Genomic DNA, 22,643 nt, shown 5'->3' with positions numbered 1-22,643 from the left:
CTCCATCTCTCAAATATGCGCAAAAAAAAAAAAATACAAAAAAAGACAAAGTCTTTTAATGTCGACACTGCTGCCGAAAAATAAATAGCAAAAGAGGAAGACGAGAGGTCGAAGAAGAAACGAAAGAGGCCAAGGCCTTTGCACACCAACCACCACACCGGCAAGGCAGAGGGGTTGTCGCGGCCAAAGAGGATAAGCTATACACAGATGATGAGGCGATCGGGCGGTTCCACATCGGCGCCGAAGCGCACGCGCTCGATGCTGCACGGTTGGGGCGAATGAGCGGCGACTTTCTAAGCGGCAGGCATCGGAAAAGAACACTTGAGGAGTGGAAGGTGGCCGTACCGCTGCTTCATCTCAGAGGGCCTTGTAGGCGGCGTTCTTCTTCTTTTCGTACTGCCACACAGAGAACGTGTCTCGCTTCACGAGCTCGTGCGGCGGTACAAACTGTGTGATAAGGCCGTGTGAGTGCACGCGTCTCATAATACGCACGAGGGTGCAAGGCGCCCACGGGCACACAGTGTGCGAAGACAGCGAGATGGGAGAAAGTGAACGTACCGACGAAGATTCAAGCTTGACTCCAGGCTCGGGAGCGAGGGAGAAGTCGGAGAGACCCAGCCCGCCTGGAGGCACCGCCTGCGCCTGACTGCCGCGGCGCGTAGGGATGGGAATGGCTGTCGGGTGAGGACCCTCCGACGGCGATTGCAGCGGCGAAGACGATGACGACGAGCACGACGACGAAGACGACGACGGCGGCGATGCCCCCATCTGGCTCTGCTGTTGTTGAATCAGCGCCTGCGACGGCGGCGGAACCAGGTTGGGTCGCGCCACGGGGAGGGACAGCGATCGATGACGTCCATTGAGAACTCGCTTCTGCACGTCCTGCTCGTTGAAGTTGAGCGACCGCAGGTACTTGGCCTTCATCTGATTGTACTTGGTGTTGCTTGCCGCTCTGCCGCCAGCAGCGGCGGTGCTGTTGTTTGGTTGTCCCATTTCCTTTGCCTCCTCTCCCTCCCTGGTTTCCGCTCCACTGGTCCGTTCCTCTACCGCTGTTGCTGTCGCCGCCGTGCCTCCTTCCCGTTTCGGTTGTTGTTGATGTTGATGATGGTCTACGTGTTCCGGTTTGGCTGCCGCCACGGGCAGCGGCTGTTGCGGGTTGTGGTGTGCGGCCTCGCCCGCTCGTCCGGCACCGGATGGCACCAGCCCAGGGGCGGCGGCTTGACCGTGGGGCCGCAGGCGAGGTGCGCCCGCGGGGATGGTGGTAGAGGCCTTGCGCTGGCCGGGGCTGCCATCTTCCCACATTGATGTGGGCGAAACCGAGGAAACAGAAGAGGCTGTTGAGGATGAAGCGGATGAGCCAGATGATGAAGAGGGCGAGGGAAATGCGGGGTCCCACTTCGGGTGCGAATGCTCGTGATGGCGCTTGGGGTGAATGTGTAGAGGATGAGGATGAAGTTGTTGATGCTGGTGGTGCAGTTGAGTATGTTGCTTGTGATGGCGCGGGGAAGGCGACGAGCTCGAGCTGGATCGATCACGATCGGAATCGAGGGATGCGTCGATGTCGTCTGAGAATGGCCTGGTGAGGTGGCCATCGTTCGACATGGCCCCCTCCAGGGGCTTGTCAAGCTCCATTTCGAAGATCTCCATCCTTGCCGTGCTAATTCGAATGACGCGAATTAATTGACCCGCAATATGTGCGACGAGTTAGCCGCAATGTCTCCAACAGCAGACCAAGCTCCTTCACCAACCAATCTAAAGAACAAGGGACACCTACCGGGATAGGATCGATCTGTAGATGGGGCTGTGTTGCTACTACTCGTGTTGGCGCGGCGAGTGGCGTGTTGCTCCCTGCACCTCCGACTTTTTCCCTCTCTCGCTTTGTCCGCGCAAATTCTTCCGCACAACAAATATTTTTGATAGTGATGACAGGAATATATTAAAAATCAAATAAAAAGGAGGACATGTTCATTCACAGTTGCGGGTGGTTGCGGCCCGCCACGGCGGCCCCTACCGTAAAATGGGGCGCGTGGGCGTCGCCGTCCACAAGTGGAGTGAGAGTGGTGGTTGTTTGGGGGGGGGGAGTATTTACACGCCAACCAGCGGCCCGGTTGGCTCTCTCAGTCGCTTTTGGAGGCAGCGAAGATCAGAGGAGGTTCATGGACGCGACGAGGGAGTCGACGAGGGTCTGGAAGGTCAGGCGGTCACCCGAGCGGCGCGTGAAGTGGACGTAGGTCACGTCGTCGTGCGCTCGCAGCTCCACCGTCAGCGATACCGCACACGCCGCTAACACAAGAAGGAGCGTTTGGGTGTAAGCCTTGATACATTGACAAGGTAGTGGCGGGGCGAGGAGGGCACTCACCGTCCAAGGCGTCGTATTTGGCGTGGAAGGTGTGGTTGGCCGAGCTGCTGAACACGACCTGCTGCTCCTTGAGCGCCTGCCGGAGGAGGTTGACGAGCTCCGCCGCTGGTCGGGTGCTTCGCACGGTGTAGGGTACCGACGCGCCCGATGGCGAGGGCGAGGGCGATGCGAACGGCGATGCCGCCGCACCATCTGCTCCTGCGATGGCGGCCGCCGTCAAGAAACTGCCCGAGCCGTTGAAGCCGCCGAAGCTTCCGGGAGTGCCGAACGAGGAAGAGGGGAAGCTGCCGACCGGCGGTTGCTGTTGGTTCTTGTATGATCCGAAGAAGCTGGCGAACCACGTCTTCTTGGGTGTCGAGCCGAGCACGGGCGAGTTGTTGGCCGCCATAATGGGGTCTGCCGAGGGCACGCTGCCAGCCGAAGCGGCGGTCACGCTGTTGTTGTGGCCACTTGCCGACCGCGACTGCGCGGCCACCGGGATGGAGCGAGGGCTCGAGCGAATCGGCATCGGTGCTGTGGTGCGTCGCGCCTGCGACGCTGGAATGGGCATGGAGGCCGATGGCAGCATCTCGTACGACTCCATGTCCATCTGTGCCACGTGAAACATACGGGCCACCCAGTTACGAGTGAGCGAGGGGGCTCATCTGAGCAAGCGAGCATTGGGAGAAAATTCGTACCTTCTGGACGTGGCCACCGCCCGAGCGCCGGCCCTTGGTGCGGCGGCGCTTTCGCTTGCTGAGGAGGCGGTAATAGGCCTTCTCGACGGTTGGCTCCGAGGAGAGCAGCGCACGGTGCAGCTCTTCCCTGTTGTCCCATCCGAGCGAATGCAAACTGCGCAGAATCTCATCGTCCAGCGGTTCGTCATCGAGCGGGCGTGCGATCTTTTGCTCGAGGGGCAGGGAGGTGGGCCCCACGTAGTCTTGGGAGGCGTGGGTGAGGGCCGGGTGCGTGAATATCTGGTGAAGCATGATTCGTTTGGCGGGGTCGACGGTGAGCATCCGCTGCAGCAGGTCCTTGACATCGCTCGGCAGCCACTGCGGCATCGCGAAGTAGCCGCTCTTCACCTTGCCCAGCAGCAGATGCATGTTCTCGTCGTCAAACGGCAGCTTTCCCTGTGCATGCGCAGAGCTGGCGTCAGTGACAAATCGACGCACACGGCACAATCAGGCGGGGATCACATCTTACCGTGAGCTTTTGTTCGAGAAAGAGCCCATATATGAGTAGCCGTGGAGATATGCAAGGAAATCGTTGCATCGAACGTTAGTAAGTCAAGTGGCCGGCGGATGAGGGATAGACGTACGAGAGCATAGAGAATGACGCCCAGACTCCAGATATCGGCACAGCGTCCGTCGTACTTCTTGCCCATGATGACCTCCGGGCTGGCGTAGTGCGGGGACCTGGAGGTAACCAGAATGACAAGGGGAACGAACACTGGTTACAGGAGGATGAGACATGACGGAGAGGGAGAGGCGCGGTGTACCCGCAGCTAGTCTCGAGCAGGGCGCCATTTCTCATGAGAGAGGCCATGCCCCAGTCCGCAATCTTAACGTTCTTGTTGGCATCCAACAGCAGATTCTCTGGTTTCAGGTCTCGATGGCTGCGCATCGCGAACAAAAGGTCGTTCATACGGATCCAAAGCGGGTGTGAACATCATCAAAGTGAAGCGAGAAGTGTACCAGATAAAGTGGGCGTGGCAGTACTCAACGCCCTGCAGGATTTGAAGGAAAAAGGTCATGGCCTCCGGTAGCGGCAGACTGCCGCGTTTCACAAGGTAGTCGAATAGCTCTCCGCCCTCCACATGCTCTAACACCAGAAAGCTGTGCAACAAATGAATAATTAATAATACAAAACTCACAATAAATAAATAAAAATGGCAGAACAACTGTTGTTGCGGCCATGAGGCAAGAGAGCGGCAGCCGTACAGGTACTTGGTGGTTTCGTAGACATCGAGCAGCGAGAGCACGTGGGGGTTGTCGAGCAGCTTCATGATGGCGATCTCGCGCTCCACCTTGCGGCGCATGTTGGGGCTGCTGAACAGAAACTCCTTGGTCACGATTTTCACCGCTACTCGTTCTCCGTTCTCCCGGTGATAGGCCAGCTTCACCTTGCCTGCATAACCAAATGAAATGGAATAATTAAATGGATTGATCAAATGAAGTGGATGTTCGGCAACAGTTCGGGGGAGGCGTGAAATGAAAAGCTCGGAGGAGGGAGACGTACCTGTAGCGCCTCTTCCGAGGGTGCGTCCAAGGATGTACGGGCCAACCTGCACAAAAATTAGATGGTGAGCGATGCATATATTTCTAATCTGAAAATGTAGCAGCGAGGCTGCGTACGCTGCTTATTTGATGATCCATTGTCCCCCGGATCAATCTAATCGCTCCTTCCCGAGCTGCCGTAGCAATTGTCTGTCGGCCGTGTGGCTGCAGATGAGTGAATGTAGAGAGCGTTTGAATGTCGGGATTCCTCCGCAAAGCGGGCGCCACTCTGTTGCCGAAATTTCACGCACTTATTTTCGTTCTGTAATTTCCTACCAACGTGTGCGTAAATTTTGCGCTCTTCTCGCCAGAGGGTGGTGTACCCTTCAGCCTGAACGGCGCACCATCCACCGGTGCTACCGCTGCCCTCGCGCCAGTGCTCAATCACGCAACAGCCAACAAGAGCAGGCTGCCAGCGATCTGTTCGCTGTGCTTGTTGCACGAACTAGTTCGTGCGAGTGCCATGTGTTCTGGTGGCCAGACCATGTGGAGTGCCAAGGTCCTGACCTCGCCGCCCGCAGGTGTCAGCCCAGAGTCTTCTCAGTCCTTCGGTACTCTTTCTATTCGTGCCCGTGGCGCACGGGAAAACAACAAGGAAAAAGAAAAGCAAAAATAGGGCTTGACCGTTGTAATTGTGTTCGTAGTTGGCCTTTCAAGATGGCGGAAGAAGAAGCTACACAGCCCACTTCGCTCCACAGCCCCGGCGCTATGCTGAATGGAACGAACCATCGAATATTTGGTGAAAGACTTGAGGTGGTGATGGGCCGCCCTGGTGAACGACGCATCCCCACAGCCCTCAAAAAGCTCTTCTTGTTTCTCAACGGCGATGGTACCCCACCCAATCCAAGCTTATCTACCGACATCATTTCCAAATGGAACGAACGGTTGGATGCCAACCGTTTGAAAGAATAATCTGATTGAATGGTTTGGGGGGGGGGATTAGCGATCGAAGTAGAGGGCCTATTTCGCATCCCAGCAGACCCAAGCGAAGTCGCCCTTATCAAGAAAGCCTGCGACGCTGGCGGTACGCTCTATCGCTTTTCCTCGTCGCCTGGTCCGTTTGCTCATCGTCTCCTCTTCTCTTCTTGCTGTGGTCGCCGTGTAGAGGTGAGCAAAGTGTTGGTGGCGAGCGCGGGCGAGGCACGCGTGCACGGAGCAGGCGGGGCGGTGAAGGAGTACCTGCGAGCCCTGCCCGAGCCGCTGCTGACCTGGGAGCTGTACGCGGCCTTCATCGACGCCGCCGCCCTCTCCGATGCGGCCTCCGGGGCACAGCGACGGAGCTCGGTAGCCGGTCTGCTGGAGCGACTGCCCGCACCCAACCGGGCTATGGCCCAGGTGCTCTTTCTCTACCTGGCCCGCTTGGCCGACCACGCCCACCGCAACCACATGAACTCCACCAACCTCGCCATGATCTTCGGACCCCTCCTCCTGCGCCCTCAACACGAGAGTGTCGGTACGTTTTGCATTGAGCGTTTCCTTTTCTTGTTCTTTTTCTGGGCCTCGTCATCTCACTTCATGCAATGAACAGAGAGCATGCTTCATGGTCCGCGGGTCACCTCCGTTGTAAAGTACATCATCGATTCCTACGACCTGCTCTTTACGGTGCGTGCCGGCCCAGGGTCTTGCATGAACATGAACATATCCACGCGTGCTACATTGCGGTCTGACCCAGTCCACTCCCAACGACCGTTCCACCGCATGCGTGCAGCAAAAGGGCACGGCCAAAAGCGAATCGGCTGCCGACGGGGTGGGCAGCAAGGGGAGCGGTTCGATCTCTGTTCCCGCCTCGCCGCGCAGCGAGGGAGACGTGGAGACGCTGGCCGCGTCTGCCCCGGCGCACAAATTCCAGCAGATCGTCGAAGCCATTGACGAGTCCATCGCGCTGGTACCACCTACCTTCTGCAAGCTCGTTAGCACGCAATCCTTGCCACCGCCATGTTCATGTAGGTGACGACGCACTCTCCCCGTCTTAGGTCCAAAGCAAGCTGTTGGCGCTGCATAAGCAACTCGAGGCCACCGATTCGATGGAAGAGGCCATCCAGATCGCCAAGAAGATTCGCACTGCCAAGCGCATCCTCTTCCACGACGACCACAAGCCCGTGCGTTCAACCCTCCTCACTTGGGCGATTGTATTGGCACCCATCTGACCACTCCTTCCCCTCCGCGCCCACCAGACACCGGGCGAAGGTGGTGCCGCGCAGGATGCGGCGCATAAGCAAGCAGCCGGCAGTCCTCGTACGGTCGGTACAGATAAGACCGACGCCGCGGCTGACGAGAGCCAGCACGCAGCCCCGGCTGCCGTTGTTGCGTCTGGAGGCGGTGGACCGGGGCTGGGGTTGGAGTCGGGATACGAATCCCAGCAGGGCATCCGTAAGACCATGGAGGATGCGCACGTCCTCATCGACGACCTCCGCGTGGCCTTCCCGCAGCTCGCCTCCGCCGACAGCCTCTCTCCACCCCTCGCCTTCTACGCCGTTTACGACGGTACACAAACATCCCTCCTCTCGCTGCTTGCAACACACGCACACACGCGCATGAGTTTCTCACGACATGCGTTCTATTGGGTGGTGGCGAATAGGGCATTCGGGTACGGAGGCAGCGTTGGAGGCTGCCGAGGTGGTGCACGCGGAGGTCATCAAGCAGCCGGGCTTCGTCGAAGGGCGAATGCAAGAGGCACTGGAGGAGGGCTTCCGCAAGGCCGACGCCCACATCCTCGAGAAGAGCGCCCGCGATGGCTGGAAGAATGGCACCACCGCCGTCACCGCCTTCATCCTCTCGCGTACCATCTACGTCGCCAACGCCGGCGACTCCGAGGCCATAATGGGCCAGAAGCAAGCCGACGGCTCATACAAGTACGTTTAGCTGCACACGCACTCACAACAGCTGCACGCGCACATGTGGCCTGATGGTGAACGCTTGTGCTGTGTCAGGGCGGTGGTGTTGTCGCACAAGCACAAGCCGACGGACAAGGACGAGAAGGAGCGAATCAGAGCGGCGGGCGGTCACGTCGTGTTCGGTCGACTCTTTGGCGATTTGGCCGTATCGCGTTCGCTAGGCGACCCCGACTATAAGAAACCTCTCTCCGAGGTGCGTGCGCTCGTGATAGATCTTCCCCCGTACTCGCTCATCTGTTACTGCACACCCACACACACACCACACCACACACACACACCAGGCCAATTACATCTCTGCGGAGCCGCATGTGTCGGCGACGGAGTTGCAGACAGACAAGGATGAGTTCCTCATCATCGGTTGCGACGGAGTATGGGACGTCGTCAACTACCAGGAGGTTCGTCCCTCTCTCTCTCGCTCTCTCGCCTTCTTCTCTTCTTTGCTTGTTTCGTTGATGATGATGGCCACGCGCGTGTAGGCGTTGGACTTGGTGGCGGGGGCGCGACAGGGTGGACAGACAGCGGGCGGGGCGGCACAGACGCTGGTCAAGCGGGCTCTGGAGAAGGGTTCCAAGGACAACGTCACCGTCGTCATCGTCTACTTCACCTGGCGGTCCTAAGCCTTTCCTCCCACCACTCGACGCTGGCGCTTGCCCTTCTCATCTCATTTGGCTTGTTCATTATTTATTGTTCTTTAACTTTTAGTTGTAATAACCGACCCATAGCCCTCTCTTGTTCTTTCTTACACGTTTGCGCGGGCTGGCAGCGCCTTGTTGACTGAACCGCCACGAACCTTCATGAAGAGGGAAGGGAATGCGTCAACACAGCCCAAAGAATGCGGCGCACGTCCAAAAAAAGAGTGGGAACTTGGCGAGCACCAGACAACAAACAAACAAAACAGTAAAAGATGTCGAGTGCAGGTGCTGTGGGTGAGGGAAAGTGGTCCAACGCGGCAGTGGTGTCGCCGTTCCGAAGGGACCTGCTGCGGGGCAAAGCGGCGCTGGTGACGGGCGGGGCCACTGGCATTGGGTTTGCCATCACCCGTGCCCTCGCCCTCCACGGAGCTCGTGTCGCCATCGTCGGTATGCCTTCCCCCCCCCAACACACACTCTCCGCTCTCCTCATCTATCGCGCTGGTTCAGGAAGAAGGGCCGACAAGCTCGAGGAGGCCGTCAACCAGCTCAAGGCCGACGGCGTGCCAGGTGCGTGCTGGCCCTCCTTCTCGCGCGGGTCGATTGAACTGAACGGTGAGAGGTGGCAACGGTGGTGTAGCGGACGGTGTGATCGGGTTGCAGGGCGACGTGCGCAGCTACGAGAGCCTGGTCAAGGTGGTGCAGGCCACCACCGCCCGCTTCGGGCAGCTCGACATCCTGGTGAACAACGCCGCGGGCAACTTCCTGTGCCCCGCCAAGGATCTCACTCCCAACGGCTTTAAGACCGGTACACGTCGGCCCCTGTCGTGCCCTGATCTCGTCACACAGTGAGTGGCTCATCCTCCTTCCTTCCCCCTTCTGCGCAGTCATCGACATCGACCTCGTGGGCACGTTCAACGCCTCCAGGTAGGAGCGCCGCTCTGCTGCTCTGTGTGTTGGTGGGGAGTGTGTACTCACATGTGAGGGGATAGGGCGGCGTACGAGGCGTTGAAGGCGACCAAGGCCGGGGTGATCATCAACATCAGCGCCACCCTGCACTACGGCGCCACCCCGTGGCAGCTGCATGCCTCGTCGGCCAAGGCCGCTATCGACGCGCTCACTCGCAACCTCGGTGCGTCCAGCCCCAGAGCCCACACGACCACGCCAAACCCAATGCTGACGCCAGATGACGCGTCTCCTTGAAGGTCTGGAGTGGGGTCCCGACGGTATCAGGACGGTGGGCATCGCGCCCGGTCCCATCCAGGGCACCGAGGGACTGAGTCGTCTGTCGGGCATGTCGGGCGACGAGGTCGGGCAGCGCATTCCCGTCCGCAGGGCCGGCTACCCTGAAGGTATGCGCTTCTTCTGCAGCGTGTTGTGTGCGTGTGCGTGTGCGTGACTCAAGGAGACGATGAACAGATATCGCATTCATGGCGGTCTATCTGGCGAGCGGGGCGGGCTCGTTCGTGAACGGCACCACGGTAGTGGTTGACGGCGGAGCCACGCTATGGCGTCCCGAGATGGTGAGCGAGGAACAGCTCAAGGCCATCACCGCCTCTCTCCGCGGCCAGTCCAGCAGCAAGAAGAAGGCCGCCCTCTGAGCGGGTCCGCCAGGGAGAAGACACTACCTTGTTGTAGATCGCAATGCCGTTGAGGCTTTTTAAGAGGGCTGTCGACGTGGCAGGTTCAACAGAAGACCTGGGAACAGTGGTGAGCAAGAGATGGAAGGGCAGGAGGAAAGCATGACGGAGTTCGAGAGGTGGTGGTTGCAGGCCGAGGCGGAAGCCAAGGCACCACACCGTGGACGCCGTAATCGGTTAGCTTACCACCAGTTCGCCGACCACGAGGGCGGCCGCGGCCTCCGCACCCTCGCCCCCATCCGCGTACAACTCAATCTACACTCAATGGGTTTTTTTAAAATTTTATTTTTATATTGATTGATTGATTCACCCACACTACTTGCTTAGGCAGGAGAGGTGCTGGTCTCCGTGCCGGGTAGGGTGCTGATGAACACGCGGAGTGCTATGCGGTGCCCCGACATTGGACCGCTTGTGGCGGGCCGCATGGTCCGCTCGCTGCCCTACACCGCCCCACCGTCTGGAGGTCCGTCCGCCTCACCAGTTCTGCCTGCCATACGCTATTCACAGCCTGTGATTCACACCGTCTTGTCCTGTGACGCGTCCCAGGATCCATTCTGTTGCATCCGCAGCAGGTGCTGTGTCTTCACATCTTGTGGGAGCGACACAAGGGCAGACATTCCTTTTGGTATCCCTTCATCTGTACCGCGTCCTTTTCCTTCCTTTGCGTTCTCTACACCGTGTCCTGGAGTGACCACTCGACCACCTCGCATTGACGACGCTCACACATGCGCCACCCGTTTCGGCTGCAGGCCAGTTGCCGACGACCTTCACCACGAGTCTCTTTTGGAGTGACGATGAACTGAAGGAGAGCCAGAGCGAGCAGTTCATTGGTACGTGTTCGGCAAACATCAATAAGAAGTAACTCCCTCTGATTGATGAATGGCTCAATCCACAACAACAGAAACGGTTAATCTACAAAAGCGGGAGCTGCGTGATCTGCACTCGTCGTTGCTTCGATTTCTTGAGGTACTGGAGCGTACAGCTCATTCTTTGTATCTGGATAGACGGCACTGACTCGGCTTTCCTGGCCATTCTCTTGCAATGCAGCCACACAAGGAACACTTGCGCTCGTTAGGCTACGGCACGTTCGAGCCCACGCTCAGCGACTTTTGGTGGGCCAGCTCCATCATCAACACGCGCTCGTGCTACATTGACATCGCACCTTCCATTCAGGTTGACCACCAACATCCCGTGCTCATTGTCTGCAGCCTTCAGAAGGTCTCACCATTGTTCATCTACCGCAGGATCACAACACACTGGTGCCATTTGCCGATTTTCTCAACCACGCCAACGTTGACGTACGTTGGCCACTTCACACGATTCACGCAGACCCCGTTGCTGCCGCTTAATGATCGAGTCAATGGTCTTAGTCTGTAGGCTCGTACAATGCAGTAGAAGACTGCTATGAAATCACTACTCAAACACCCTTTGAAGAAGGGCAGCAGGTACGTCTATGCACCACCAAAGCGTTGTGAGAGAGTGTCGTGCTAAGGCATTGTGTGTATGTATGTCAAGGCCTTCATTTCGTACGGCAAGCACGGCAACGAGCCCCTCATTCACCTGTACGGGTTCGCGATCCCGGATAACAGCGAAGAGATCTACAACTTTGTCGACCCTCTGCAGGTAGGTACTCCGACTCGAGTTCTCTTTGTTGAACCGAGGCCTCTTCTCCATCTGGGCTCACTCCGCGTCCTTTGCGCCCGCCCGCAGTGGCTGACTGAGACAGACGTGTGCTTGCGAGAAGAGAAGGACGCTTGCCTGCAGGACGCCTCGCTCCTCACTGGGTACACAACTTGCGCTCGCTACATCGGTCATTTGGCTGCGCCAGGCTAATGGGCTGCTCGCTCTATGTCACACACATGAACGTGAATAGATTCTATGCGTGGCCGAGTGGCGAACTGTCGTGGAACTTCGACGTGGCTCTGCGCGTCTATCTGCTCGACGAGGACGAATTCGTGCGAGAGCGCAAGCACGAGAAGCTACTTGTCGACGAAGAAGTCGCCCTCAACAAAGCCCGCAAGCGCATCGAGTTCGTCATCAACCTGGCCACCATGCTTCTTTCGGCCTACCCTACCACCCTCGAGGATGACCAGCTATTGATGCAGCAGCTCGAGCAGCAGATCGGGAAAAGCGAAAGCGAAGGTGGAGCTGTGGACGCCGATGGCGCTGACGAGCAGCGGCGAAAGAAGCGACGAAAGAACGAAGGTCAAGAAGAAGAGGAAGCGGAAGCGGAAGCGGCACCTACGACAACGGGGTGGTGGGCGAGGCGGTGCGCGTTGGTGCTGCGGATGGGCCGCAAGCAGATCCTCAGCAACGTACTTCACCGCGCACGCAACGAGCTCGCGCAGTTTGAAGCGACCTCCAGCGCATAACATGAACACCACCCGTTACGATCGATCGTTGCTGCTATGGTGGTACGACTCAGTGCAACACATCATCACGAGCCCGTCACTGGGCGCAGTGCGGGCTGATCGGTGGCTGGGTCGGCAAAATTTCAGAGAAAAGTTACGTAACCCAAAAGAAAAGGCGAAGAAAACACACCAACCACACAAGTGCCAGTTTGGAACAAGAAAGATGGACAAGGAGGAGGAGAAGAGCGCGTCTACTCGCCCATCGCCTGCACGCAACACAAGCGTCAACCAACAGGACGACGAGCAAATCGACGAACCCGCCCACGAGTCACAAGGTATTATATAATACAACGCTGCCCGCCCCTCTCTTTGCGCAGGTAGTAGAGTGAGGTTCATGTGTGCAGGTGGTAGCAAGAGGGCGAAGGTGGCCCTAGGGTGGCAGAACACGCGACCATCCGCAGCGGCGAAGCAATCACCGGCCAAGAGCCGCGCCTCCAGTCTCTTCCTCGAGCTCCTGCAGGAGAGCCAGACCGAGCACGAGCAGGAAGAGGCACAGGCCCCGCAACTGGACACCAGCAGCGCGGCCGACACCAAGAAGGCCCGACGGCCGCGCAGCCTCGACGAATACCTCCACACCGAAGAGGTACACCATGCAGGTGGTATGGTTGAATAGCAAAGCCAACTGACCGCTGATCTGCGACGTGGCCTCCAGAAAGCGAAAATGGAACAGTCCGCGAAGAAGCAGAAGACTGACGAGGCTGCGGCCGGCCCCAAGAAGAAGCGGCAGTCGCTCATCTTCGAGCTCCTCACTAATGGGCGCCGCGACCGGCCAGGCGGAGAGGGTGGCGGCGGTGGTGAGGCCGACGCGACCGCATCGATGGAGCAGCGCCAGCCCAAGCGAAAGGTGGACGAGCTACGGGCCACCGTGGGCAATGCGACGCTCCAATCCGACAACCAGAAGAAGAGGACCAAAACAAGTGACGGCAGCGGTGACGAGCTTGAGGAGGAGGAGGAGGAGGAGGAGGAAGGGGAGCGGGAAGAAGGTCATCGCGCTGACGACGAAGAGACCAAGAAGGAGCGCAGGAAGAAGGAGATCGCACGAGTACTCGAAGCGGAAAGAGAAGAGGAAGAGGAGCTACCTTCGCTCGGCTTCTCTGATGAAGAAGAAGAAGCCCTCACGGCGAGTTCGAGGGCCAGCACCCCCAGCGCGAGGCCGACGTCACGCTTGGACGTTCCCGCCAGGAGCGCGAGGGGCAGCATGTCCCCGCCGCCCTCACCGATTGCTCGCTCGGCCTCGCCCGCAACGACCTCCTCGTCGAGCCCGTCGTCGCCGTCGCTGCAGCAGTTCTTCCACCACGTCAACAAGGTAAAGAAGCGAATGCGCGATGAAGACGAGATCGACACCGGCGTCAAGACCCCAACGACGGCGGCGACAGGAGATGAAGAGGCAGGGCGAGCCGAGCCGAGCGACGCAGTGTCGGGCGGGCACGGGCTCGAGGGCGGAGAGGAGGGCCAGCAGGCCCGGCTCGCATCTACGCCTGACACATCGCCCACCAAGACGCAAGCGTTGAAGCTGGAGTCGCCCACTAAGAACACACCCTCGCCGAGGCGGGGCGCGACGCCTGGCCGGAACGCCCCCGGAACCACGCCCCTACCATCGCGCATCATTCGGTATCGGCCTCTCAACCGCTGCCCTTGCACTGCTGATGTCGTACTAACGTGTTGCTGGTGGCGCTATTGCATGCAATGCACATGATCGGGCGCAGGTCGGAAGACATTTCGATGTTTGTCAAGAAGACCGGAGGCAGCATTCCGCAGGGATTTGTGAATGCGTCGCAAGACCGCACCACCTTCGATGCCTTTGTGCAGGAGCTGGAGGCAAGCGAGCTGGTGTGCTGGGGTACCGCCTACCGCTACGACACCACCAACTTCAGGCGAAGCGAAATCCTGGTAACGCCTTCCTGCCTCCGGCAGTGAACTCAGAACACATGGTGAAGCTCACTCTGCTGACGGCTCCAAAATGGACAGGACAAGAAAGTATCGGAGGACGCCCCGATCCAATACAAGCAGGTGCTCGGGGTGGGCTTCCTGCCGGCGAAGGCCAAGCGCCCCTATTTTGTTCCTCTCAACATCCACGACATCACCACGTACTCTGCCGCCGCCGCCGCAGCAGAAGAAGCGGCTGAAGCCGATTCGGTACTCCTCCTGACGAACTCGCTGGCGGCACTGCCTCTGCGCACGGCATTAACAAAAAGATGTGAAGGAAACGAAGGAAGTTACGCTTGCCGACCGGTGCGAGGTGCTCAAGCGTTTCGTGGAGTCAGAGTCGATCCGCGGCAAGGTTTGCTACGACACGCAGGAGAGTCTCAAGCCCATTCTCGCCCTCTATCCGCGCTACGCTGGTACCACGTCCACCCTCCGTCTGGCCCTGCACACGAACAGAAGCAGAGTGTCGGAGCTCAATTTTCCTCTCTCTCTTCTCCGCTACAGTGGCGACGCGCAACCTGGTGGACCCCAGGCTGGCGGCCTATGTGTTCGACCCGGAGATGAAGAGCTACGACTTTCCGTTCCTCGCCACGAGCTTCAGCGTGGACCAGAGCCCCAAGAAACCCAGCACTTCGCCCAAAGACTCAGCCAACATCAAGCGCTTCTTTCCTGGTACGCACAAGCCCCACGAGCAATCTGCATGCTGCTAACGCCACTGTTTCGTCATGTTGACGGTCCGAGCAGACATGTTAACGTGCTTCCGGTTGATGACCAACCTGGAGGCGCGACTGGAGAAAGAGGACCTGTACCGTGTGTTCCGCGATCAGGAGATGCCGCTTGCCACCATCATCGCGAGTACTCATAATCTCGCCCGCACCATACCTCTTCACACGCAGCGGCTGACTGTTATATCTGACTAACGCCCGTATCATTACACAGAGCTGGAGCTGCGTGGAGTGTGTTTCGATTCGGCCAGCCTTACAGAACACCAGCAAGCCATCCAGCACCGACTACGAAGCATCGAGGAGCACGCACGGCGGTTGGTGGGCCACTCGGTTTGCCTCTCTAGCCCGAAGGAGGTACGAATAGTCTCGCGTGGCTTGTGCTCTCGACAACTTTAAGAATGCCCCCTCCCCCGGGTTCACTTTGCTCTCAGGTGGCTCATGTGCTGTTCGAGGAGCTCAAGCTCCCGACTCCTCGCCGCTCGCGGAAGCAGCTCACCGAGCAGCACTCAACATCGGAGAAGGTCCTGCTCGCACTCAAGGAGCACCATCCGCTCCCGGCCCTCATCCTGGGTGCCCTTTCCCCTACCAGCATCAGGTCGAAGATTAGCTCACACCGTATGGCCTGGCTAACACACCACACATCACACCAACGTTCATGCAGAGTATCGACATTGCCAAAAGCTGATCACGACGTACATTCTCTCCTTTTCGAAGAAAGCCATCACGGTACCCGAAGAGGTAGACGACCAGGCTTCACCTTTTGGTTCCACACAACAAATAGGCGTGGGGGTGACTTTAGGTGTCGTGCAGGGCACACACCGCATCTACGCGTCGTGGCAGCACACGGGAACCGCCACGGGGCGGTTGTCCGTCACCGAACCGGTAAGTACTTGCCCAGATGCATCTGCCCGGCTTCTTGCGGACTTGCTCTGCTGATACGCAATGTTATGTGGCGCCCAGAATCTGCAAGCTTTGCCTCGCGCCCCGATCGTGCTGCAGCCGTTGAGCGAAGTTCACAGTGTCGAGGCTACTGGCGAGCAGCCTCAGCCTGATGACCCCAGCCTGCAGGAAAGGATCGTGATCAACGTGCGCGACGCCTTCGTTGCGCCTCCCGGGTACCCCCACCCCCCCACGTGCTCACGTCGCGACGCATTTGGCTGCATATATAAGGGTTCAACTCATTTGGCCCGCGTCCATAGTTATGTGCTGCTCAAGGCCGACTACAGCCAAATGGAGATGCGCATTCTGGCCCACGTGAGCTCGGACGAGTTCCTCATGCAGTTCTTCCACGAGGGCCGTGACATTCACAAACTCATTGCCGCCCGCTGGCTCGGTACGCTTCACTGGCGCACACGCACACGCGCACTGCCGCTGTTGCTGATGTGGCCGGCACAGGCAAGGATCCCGATGCGGTGGATGAAGTCGAGCGTGATAGAGCTAAGCGGATCGTGTACGGCATCCTCTACGGCATGGGCGCACGAACCCTGTCCGAGATTCTCAACGGTACACCGAGTTGCAGCGGCTGCCGCACTATGTGCACATGTGGGCTTAACGCAGGTGGGGTGCATGATGACCACACACACACACACAGTGGACCACACCGAGGCCGAGCAGTGGATCAGCACGTTCCTGGAGAAGTTCCCCAAGACGGCTCAATTCCTCAAGGACACCGCTGAGTCTGCGCACGAGAACGGCTTCATCCGAACCCTCCTCAACCGGCGCAGGTGCTGCCCTCCTGCGTGTTTCACATACTTGAGCAAGCCGCGGCTAACCGCGAGACAACCTTGCGTGCTGTCCAGGCTGTTCCCGACGATCAATTTCGAGGCTTACGCCCACAAAGCCGAGCGACAGGCGGTGAACTCAGTGATCCAGGGCACGGCTGCCGATTTGGTCAAGCTCGCCATGCTCTCCATCGACCGCGCGCTCGTTGCCGAAGAGCAGCGCGAGCTGGTTGATGCGGTACGCACCTTCTCGCGCCAAATTCAATTTTTCCCCCGGTGAGTCGAGCTGACGGCGGGGAACACCCACAGGCTGTGGCGAGAGGTTCGACAAAAGGGAAGGAGAAAGCGGATGACGTTGAGCAGCAGCTGGGCGAGTCAAGCCGTCCGATTGCAGCCCTGGCGTTGCAAGTGCACGACGAACTGGTCTATGAGGTACGCGCTTCCCGTTCCCTAGCGACACGAAAGCGGGGCATTCATGACCGCGTCGCGTTGCGGTCGCAGGTGCGGGAGGATAGAGTGCAGTGGATGGAGGATCTGATGGTGCGGTGCATGGAAAGCGGCCTCCCGATCCGCCTCGACGTTCCCCTTCCTGTCCGCCTTTACCTCGGCACGCGGTACGGCCACAACAACGACTTCAGCGCTGAGCATAACTGATCGCTGACTCTCGCTGGATCCCTGGCGTAGGTTTGGGCACTTGCGACCCCTCCCAGAAAAGAAGCTGTACGCCAAGAAAGAAGAGGAACAACAGTGAGTGAGCCCTCACCTCTGGGCTCTTTTATATTTTTTTTTTTTTTGTCCAGTGTGGTGTCCGTTTTACAGCATATAAATTGTACGGAGAAAACTCCCCACCCCTCCTCGTTCGAGGAAGAGACGAACATATCGAAGGTGCCAAGGAAGGAAGGATGCAGGACGCAGAACTGGCCAAGCGAAAGAAACGATGCTACGATCTAGTGGTGCAGCTTGATGAGCTCGAGGGCCAACAACGCGTGCAAGATGAGCACCTCCAGAAGATTAAGCGACAAAAGACCGATCTGCACACCGAGTTCGAGAACGAGAAGCGATCCTTTGTCGAGGAGTGGGCCAAGGCGGAGGCAGCACCCCGAACGTTATTAATTGACATTCCTTAAATTCCGAATATTAATGGTGTTTTTCGGGAGTAGGAAAGCTCGTTATCCATCGTTGGCAATTCAAGATACGAAAGAAAGATTGGTGGCGCAAGAACATGAAAAGATTGGTGGCCTTCGCGCTGCTTGCCATCCTTGGCATGTGCAGTATTGGCTCAGCGCAGGCACGACTCGCGGTGCCCCACATCCCTCTACAACCGCCCCAATCGGTGCAGCCACAAATCATGCCTGCGTTGCTGTCCGACAAATGTGATCTTTGCGTCTCTGTGTTGACTGCCATCGCCAAATTGGCCTCACTCAACAATACTCAGGTACACCATCTCTCCATTGAATTTTCGAACCCCCCACCCCCACAGGTTCTTCTCACATTACTGCAGGCGGCTATCATCGCCTATGTGGAGACGATTTGCGGGTACCTGCCGCAGGAAATGCAAACCCAGGTATGTCGTCTGAGAAGAGGGCCGCCTGGCCTTGCCTTTTCTCATTCGTACTTTTTCAAACGCGCAGTGCGAAGAGATGGTACAGATCGGAACGCCAGTGCTGATTAATTTCCTCATCGAGGAAATGGGACCCAAGCTGTTGTGCCAGGTAGGCAATGGCCAAATCACTTTGTGCGAGCGTGGATGTTGGACCAACTAACGCGAGACTTCTCTTGTGCCTTGTACCTTCCGCAGGACATCAACCTCTGCAACTCCACAGCTTCGCCATCCCCCACTCCTTCTGCCGTCAAGCCCACTCCCGCCTCCGACAAGTTCGTCTCTTCTTAGCCCACTGCTGGCTGCTCATCCCATTGCGTCGTTATGCTAATGCATGGGTCTCTTCAGGTGTGTGATTTGCGAGTTCGTGGTGTCTACCCTGCAAGGTCTGTTGGCCAACGAAGCAACTGAAAAGCAGTTCCTCCAGGAGTGCGCCGAGGCTTGCGTCTATCTGCCCCTGGCCGAGCAACAGCCCGTACGCCTTCACTTCTTCGCGTTCGTTCCCGCCAACTGGCTCGTGGAACTTGACCATCTCTTGACCTTGCTGCGCCACAGTGCAAAACGTTGATCCAGCAATACGGCGCGTCGGCCATGGTGGTCGTGCTCAAGTACGCCACACCCTCGTTCGTCTGCGAGGAGGCGCGTCTTTGCTAGTGGCAGCCATCCTGCCATGTGTACGAACACCGCTGTGTCGTCCGGCTGACGACAGACGACCATCGCCACGGCGAGCCGCGCGCAGCACCACGATTTTGCGGGCCAGGCTGACGACATTCACCCTGGCCTCTCCTCTTTCTCTTCGGTCCGTCTCGTCTTCTTTAATTTTGTGAGTGTAACCCTCTACACTGCGAAGACTCAAGCGACTCAACTTTGTATTTATCACCTCCTTGTCACACAACATAAACAAATATTTGAACCAATGTGATAATACCTATTGTTACCTATTATTACTATTTATTCTGTGCCAGTTATTTATTTAAATAATACTCAGTTCCCTAATTTCGACAAGCAGAGGTGAGAAAATTGTGGCGTATTGCGGGATTGGTTTGTTTTGACGACTTTTCGCCAGACTCTTAGCGTTGGTCGAGCAAGACGCGGTACAGGGGTCGCCTTGTTCTGGTCACTTCGCCGGCTCTTTCCTTCTCTTCTCTGCTCACTTGCCCTCTTTCTCGCTTCCACTCTCCCGTGTTCTACTCCCCGCGACGCACGCACCCTTCCGCACGGCGGTCTTTCTGCACAATCCACACCATCAACCAAGCTTGCGACAAGTGCCGACTTCTGCCTTCACCATCACCATCACCACCGATCCCTGGCTGTCGCTTTCGTCCCACCGCACCAGTCCACTCCTTCAGTTTTTCTCCTTCGTCTCCTTCAACCATCAGAACCCCATCAGCTCGCTATGGACGACCTCTCCCTCGACAGCCCACGCAACGGCGATGACATCAAGCACGCGCCAAAGACGCCCAAGAAGAAGCAAAGGAAGGAGAAGGGCAGTGACGCCACCAACGACACAAAGAAGAAGGAAAAGGAGAAAAAGAAGCCGGTGAAGAGCAGCAAGCAGCAGAAGAAAGACAAGAAGGGCAAGGCCAAACCAAAGATCCCCGCCTCCTCGTCCTCCTCCGCTCTGTCCCAGACCAAGAGCCGCCCCACCACCATCATCAGCGGCAGCACTTGCGTCGGCCTCAGCACCCGCGAGTTCTCCCATCAATCTGCTTTCGACCAAGATGGCGACAATGCCTCTTCTTCGTCTTCTTCTTCGTCTTCCAGATCGCCGGCGACCAGGCCGGCCGTACCGCTCATGGCCTCCTCGCCCTCCTCCCACCTCGGCAGCCGCGCGTCGCGGGGCAGCATGCCCCAGTTCGCCTCGTCGCCCGAACTGCTCGACCTCTCCTCCGTCCGGTCGCGCCCCAAGTCCTCCATCATCGCCCCGTCGGCCGCCAGCTCCGACCCCGCCGTTCCCGCGCCCGCGCCGGCGACCACCAAGCACAGCCCGAGCAAGGAGAAGAATGCGCATTCGTCGTCCGGGTTCGATACCACCGTCAAGGCGCCACCGAGCACGAGGGGTGCCGCGACGACGCGGAGCCGCAGCGGCAGTTCGGAGTGCGTGATGGAGGGGTTCCTGGAGGAGGCGCTGCTCAAGCGGGTGGGCAGCACCCACACGCGCCGGGTGAGCAAGTGGCGCAAGCGGTGGGTCCGCCTCTTCCGCTGCCACGCCGGCACCTTCCTCCTCACCCACGACAAGCCGCCCGTACGGATTCCCCCCTAGCCACGCTGTATGATGATGTTGATGGTGACGATGATGATGAGCAACGGATCGGCTGACTATGCGATGTGATGCAGGCCGCTGGGAAGAAGCAGACGTCGGTGAGGAGCAGGATCGACGTGCTGGCGATGGTGACGACCGAGAAGCGGGACGACGTCCGCCGATACGCGTTCGTGCTGATGCCCGACGACTGCGATCGGCAGCCGCCCTCCTATTTCTGCGCCGACACCGAGGGCGCCCGCAAGAGCTGGATGGCCGCCATCACCCGCGTGCAGAAACAGGAGGTCTCCGACATCGTGCAGCCCCTCCGCTCCCTACAGCAGGTAAGTCCAGTTGAACGACCGGTGGTTCGCGAAAGATGACGCAACTGACAGGTGTGGAAATGATGATGTTTGATGAATGCAGGAGCCTGGGAAGGAGAAGGAAGAGAGTGAACTGAGGCCTGGGATGACGTCGCTGGACTTTGACGATCTGGCGGAGGACAAGAGGAGGAAGCGCACGATGGTCCTCGTGAACGGCGAGGAGAAGAGGGAGAAGGTGCTCGACATTCAAGAGGAGCAGGATCAGATCAGCGACGAAGACAGCGAAGAGGCGCGGATGATGCGCGACATCGAACGGCGAGTGCACGAGCTCCAGCACTCACCGCAGCGGCCAAGCGGCTTTGGACCATCGGCGCCCGCACTGTCCATGTCTTCCGTCCCGGCCTACTACCAACCCCAGCAGCAGCTCCAGATCATGCAGCAGCACCAGCACCAACAGCAGCAGGTGCTCCTTCGTCAGCAGTCCTACAGCGTTGTGGGGTCGCACCACCACGCACCCGGAGCGACGCTCAGCGGAAGCTACAACCCGTTCGTCGAGGTCCCAGCCGCCGCCGCTGCGGTCCCGCAGCACCACCTGCAGCCCCAGACCTCGGCCTCGTACTACATGCAGCCGCCGGTGCGACGCGGCAGCTTCGTCGCGGCGGACCTCAGCAGCAGCCACTCGGCCCTGCCGCAGGCGCAGACGGTGGTGATGTCGACTCTCTCGGCCGCGGCGGTGTCGCCATCGACGTCCACTTCCATATCCTCCATCTCGCCCCACGGCACGCCTCCGGCAGGCATGCCCGTCCTGCCCTCGCCCCACATTCCGCCGCCCTTCATGCGCCAGTCCTCCAGCATCCACATGGCCGCTGCCCACCACAACAGCCACCACCATCTCCTCTCCTCCGCGCCATCCGCCGTCGCCCAGAGTTGAACCCACGCACATCAATTTTCCAACCACTCCACACTCAGCACTTTTGTACATACCCTGTAGATGTAAAGAACTCTCCTCCCGCGCGACACTCTCGTTTGCTACTACATTCTCTTATATTAGTTTTTTTATTTGATTTATTTCCGCTATTGTGACACAGTGTTACTTTTGTGTCCAACTGGTGTGGATGATGAGGATGACCCAGTGCAGGGCCAGGCCGAGAGGAGCGGCCAACATGGTGGCGACGACGACGGCGGAGAGGAGGGCGCGATGGAGCCGCTGGCGCGACTCGAGGAAGAGCGATCGGCCAACGAACAGGTTGAGCGCGGCCAGCGCGACCTCGCGCGACGGACCCACCAGACCCTCAGCAAAGCCCACCACCACCCGCTCCAGGCCGCCCACTAGGCCGCTGTGGTGCCGCGAGCCCTGCGCCTTCCATACCGACACCTCCCCTGTTCTTCGCTTAGCTTCGAAAAAGGGAAAATTGGGGGGGGGACGAAAGCGACAGAAATGAAAGAGCGAAGTTGGAGGTGCAGAGGAGCGAACGACCTTGAAAGAGCGGAGGGAGCACGAGGACCAGGTAGAGGATAAGATGGGGCGCAATGACGAGGTGGGGCGTCCGCAGCAGGCGATGAAGGGTCGGGTGGTGGGGGCACAATAGCATGCCGACCCACACCGCCACAGTCCACAGGAGCACCCCCGCGTAGAACACCTCCGCAAGCGCCATCTTCTTAGCTTGATAAATGAATGGTAAGAATATTTTATTATTCACGAAAATTGTGGCAGATGTCCATAGTGTGGAATGCTGGCGCGTGTGCTCTTCACTTCAATATTAGGAGTCAAAAATCTTCCGGTTGTTGCCAAAGCTGTCGCGGCTTCACCTCAGTGATCCGCGTGCGTGGCTGCCGGTTTATACAGTACCGCTGCTGGTTCGTTCTCTTTCACCACCTCACCTGGGCACCGCGAGCGCCACCTCACAGTGTGGAGGGT

General features: G+C 58.5%; 8 protein-coding genes and 1 pseudogene across 8 annotated transcripts; 6 read left to right on the top strand and 3 right to left on the bottom strand.

Annotated features, from left to right (window-relative positions):
* Positions 1-357: 357 nt before the first annotated feature.
* Positions 358-1,647, bottom strand: ACA1_288900 (uncharacterized protein; the record flags this gene model as incomplete). Its single annotated transcript, XM_004367866.1, has 2 exons — positions 358-447; positions 559-1,647. The coding sequence occupies 2 exons, from the start codon at positions 1,645-1,647 to the stop codon at positions 358-360; spliced, it is 1,179 nt and encodes a 392-aa protein (XP_004367923.1).
* A 496-nt stretch (positions 1,648-2,143) lies between these two features.
* Positions 2,144-4,716, bottom strand: ACA1_288890 (protein kinase domain containing protein; the record flags this gene model as incomplete). The annotated part of the gene is made up of 9 exons (XM_004367865.1): positions 2,144-2,283; positions 2,360-2,948; positions 3,037-3,471; positions 3,660-3,756; positions 3,840-3,956; positions 4,036-4,176; positions 4,288-4,468; positions 4,580-4,625; positions 4,696-4,716. The coding sequence occupies 9 exons, from the start codon at positions 4,714-4,716 to the stop codon at positions 2,144-2,146; spliced, it is 1,767 nt and encodes a 588-aa protein (XP_004367922.1).
* Positions 4,717-5,274: 558 nt separating this feature from the next.
* Positions 5,275-8,128, top strand: ACA1_288880 (annotated as a pseudogene).
* A 287-nt stretch (positions 8,129-8,415) lies between these two features.
* ACA1_288870 (peroxisomal 2,4dienoyl-coa reductase) lies at positions 8,416-9,741 on the top strand (the record flags this gene model as incomplete). The annotated part of the gene is made up of 7 exons (XM_004367864.1): positions 8,416-8,590; positions 8,651-8,710; positions 8,781-8,948; positions 9,028-9,067; positions 9,133-9,272; positions 9,346-9,492; positions 9,560-9,741. The coding sequence occupies 7 exons, from the start codon at positions 8,416-8,418 to the stop codon at positions 9,739-9,741; spliced, it is 912 nt and encodes a 303-aa protein (XP_004367921.1).
* Positions 9,742-9,861: 120 nt separating this feature from the next.
* On the top strand, positions 9,862-12,152 carry ACA1_288860 (uncharacterized protein; the record flags this gene model as incomplete). Its single annotated transcript, XM_004367863.1, has 8 exons — positions 9,862-10,023; positions 10,108-10,336; positions 10,530-10,610; positions 10,856-10,953; positions 11,025-11,078; positions 11,296-11,407; positions 11,507-11,564; positions 11,609-12,152. The coding sequence occupies 8 exons, from the start codon at positions 9,862-9,864 to the stop codon at positions 12,150-12,152; spliced, it is 1,338 nt and encodes a 445-aa protein (XP_004367920.1).
* Positions 12,153-12,354: 202 nt separating this feature from the next.
* Positions 12,355-17,217, top strand: ACA1_288850 (DNA polymerase I domain containing protein; the record flags this gene model as incomplete). Its single annotated transcript, XM_004367862.1, has 19 exons — positions 12,355-12,466; positions 12,536-12,774; positions 12,805-13,802; positions 13,898-14,081; positions 14,160-14,327; positions 14,395-14,533; positions 14,622-14,789; positions 14,862-14,972; positions 15,102-15,196; positions 15,274-15,412; positions 15,504-15,568; positions 15,653-15,724; positions 15,842-15,957; positions 16,042-16,175; positions 16,238-16,345; positions 16,434-16,566; positions 16,642-16,801; positions 16,873-16,995; positions 17,065-17,217. 19 exons carry the CDS (start codon positions 12,355-12,357, stop codon positions 17,215-17,217), a joined length of 3,417 nt encoding a protein of 1,138 aa, XP_004367919.1.
* Positions 17,218-17,465: 248 nt separating this feature from the next.
* Positions 17,466-18,817, top strand: ACA1_288840 (Saposin family type B, region 1 protein; the record flags this gene model as incomplete). Its single annotated transcript, XM_004367861.1, has 7 exons — positions 17,466-17,668; positions 17,836-17,863; positions 18,065-18,127; positions 18,195-18,275; positions 18,362-18,438; positions 18,512-18,638; positions 18,719-18,817. The coding sequence occupies 7 exons, from the start codon at positions 17,466-17,468 to the stop codon at positions 18,815-18,817; spliced, it is 678 nt and encodes a 225-aa protein (XP_004367918.1).
* A 742-nt stretch (positions 18,818-19,559) lies between these two features.
* Positions 19,560-21,656, top strand: ACA1_288830 (PH domain containing protein; the record flags this gene model as incomplete). The annotated part of the gene is made up of 3 exons (XM_004367860.1): positions 19,560-20,408; positions 20,501-20,746; positions 20,829-21,656. The coding sequence occupies 3 exons, from the start codon at positions 19,560-19,562 to the stop codon at positions 21,654-21,656; spliced, it is 1,923 nt and encodes a 640-aa protein (XP_004367917.1).
* Positions 21,657-21,815: 159 nt separating this feature from the next.
* On the bottom strand, positions 21,816-22,380 carry ACA1_288820 (uncharacterized protein; the record flags this gene model as incomplete). The annotated part of the gene is made up of 2 exons (XM_004367859.1): positions 21,816-22,105; positions 22,200-22,380. 2 exons carry the CDS (start codon positions 22,378-22,380, stop codon positions 21,816-21,818), a joined length of 471 nt encoding a protein of 156 aa, XP_004367916.1.
* Between the last annotated feature and the right edge of the window lie 263 nt (positions 22,381-22,643).

The sequence above is a fragment of the Acanthamoeba castellanii genome (genome assembly GCF_000313135.1).
Source record: "Acanthamoeba castellanii str. Neff unplaced genomic scaffold scf7180000084777, whole genome shotgun sequence".
NCBI lineage: Eukaryota > Discosea > Longamoebia > Acanthamoebidae > Acanthamoeba > Acanthamoeba castellanii.
Note: the sequence above shows the minus strand (reverse complement) of the source record. Positions and strands in the feature narration are given on the sequence as shown.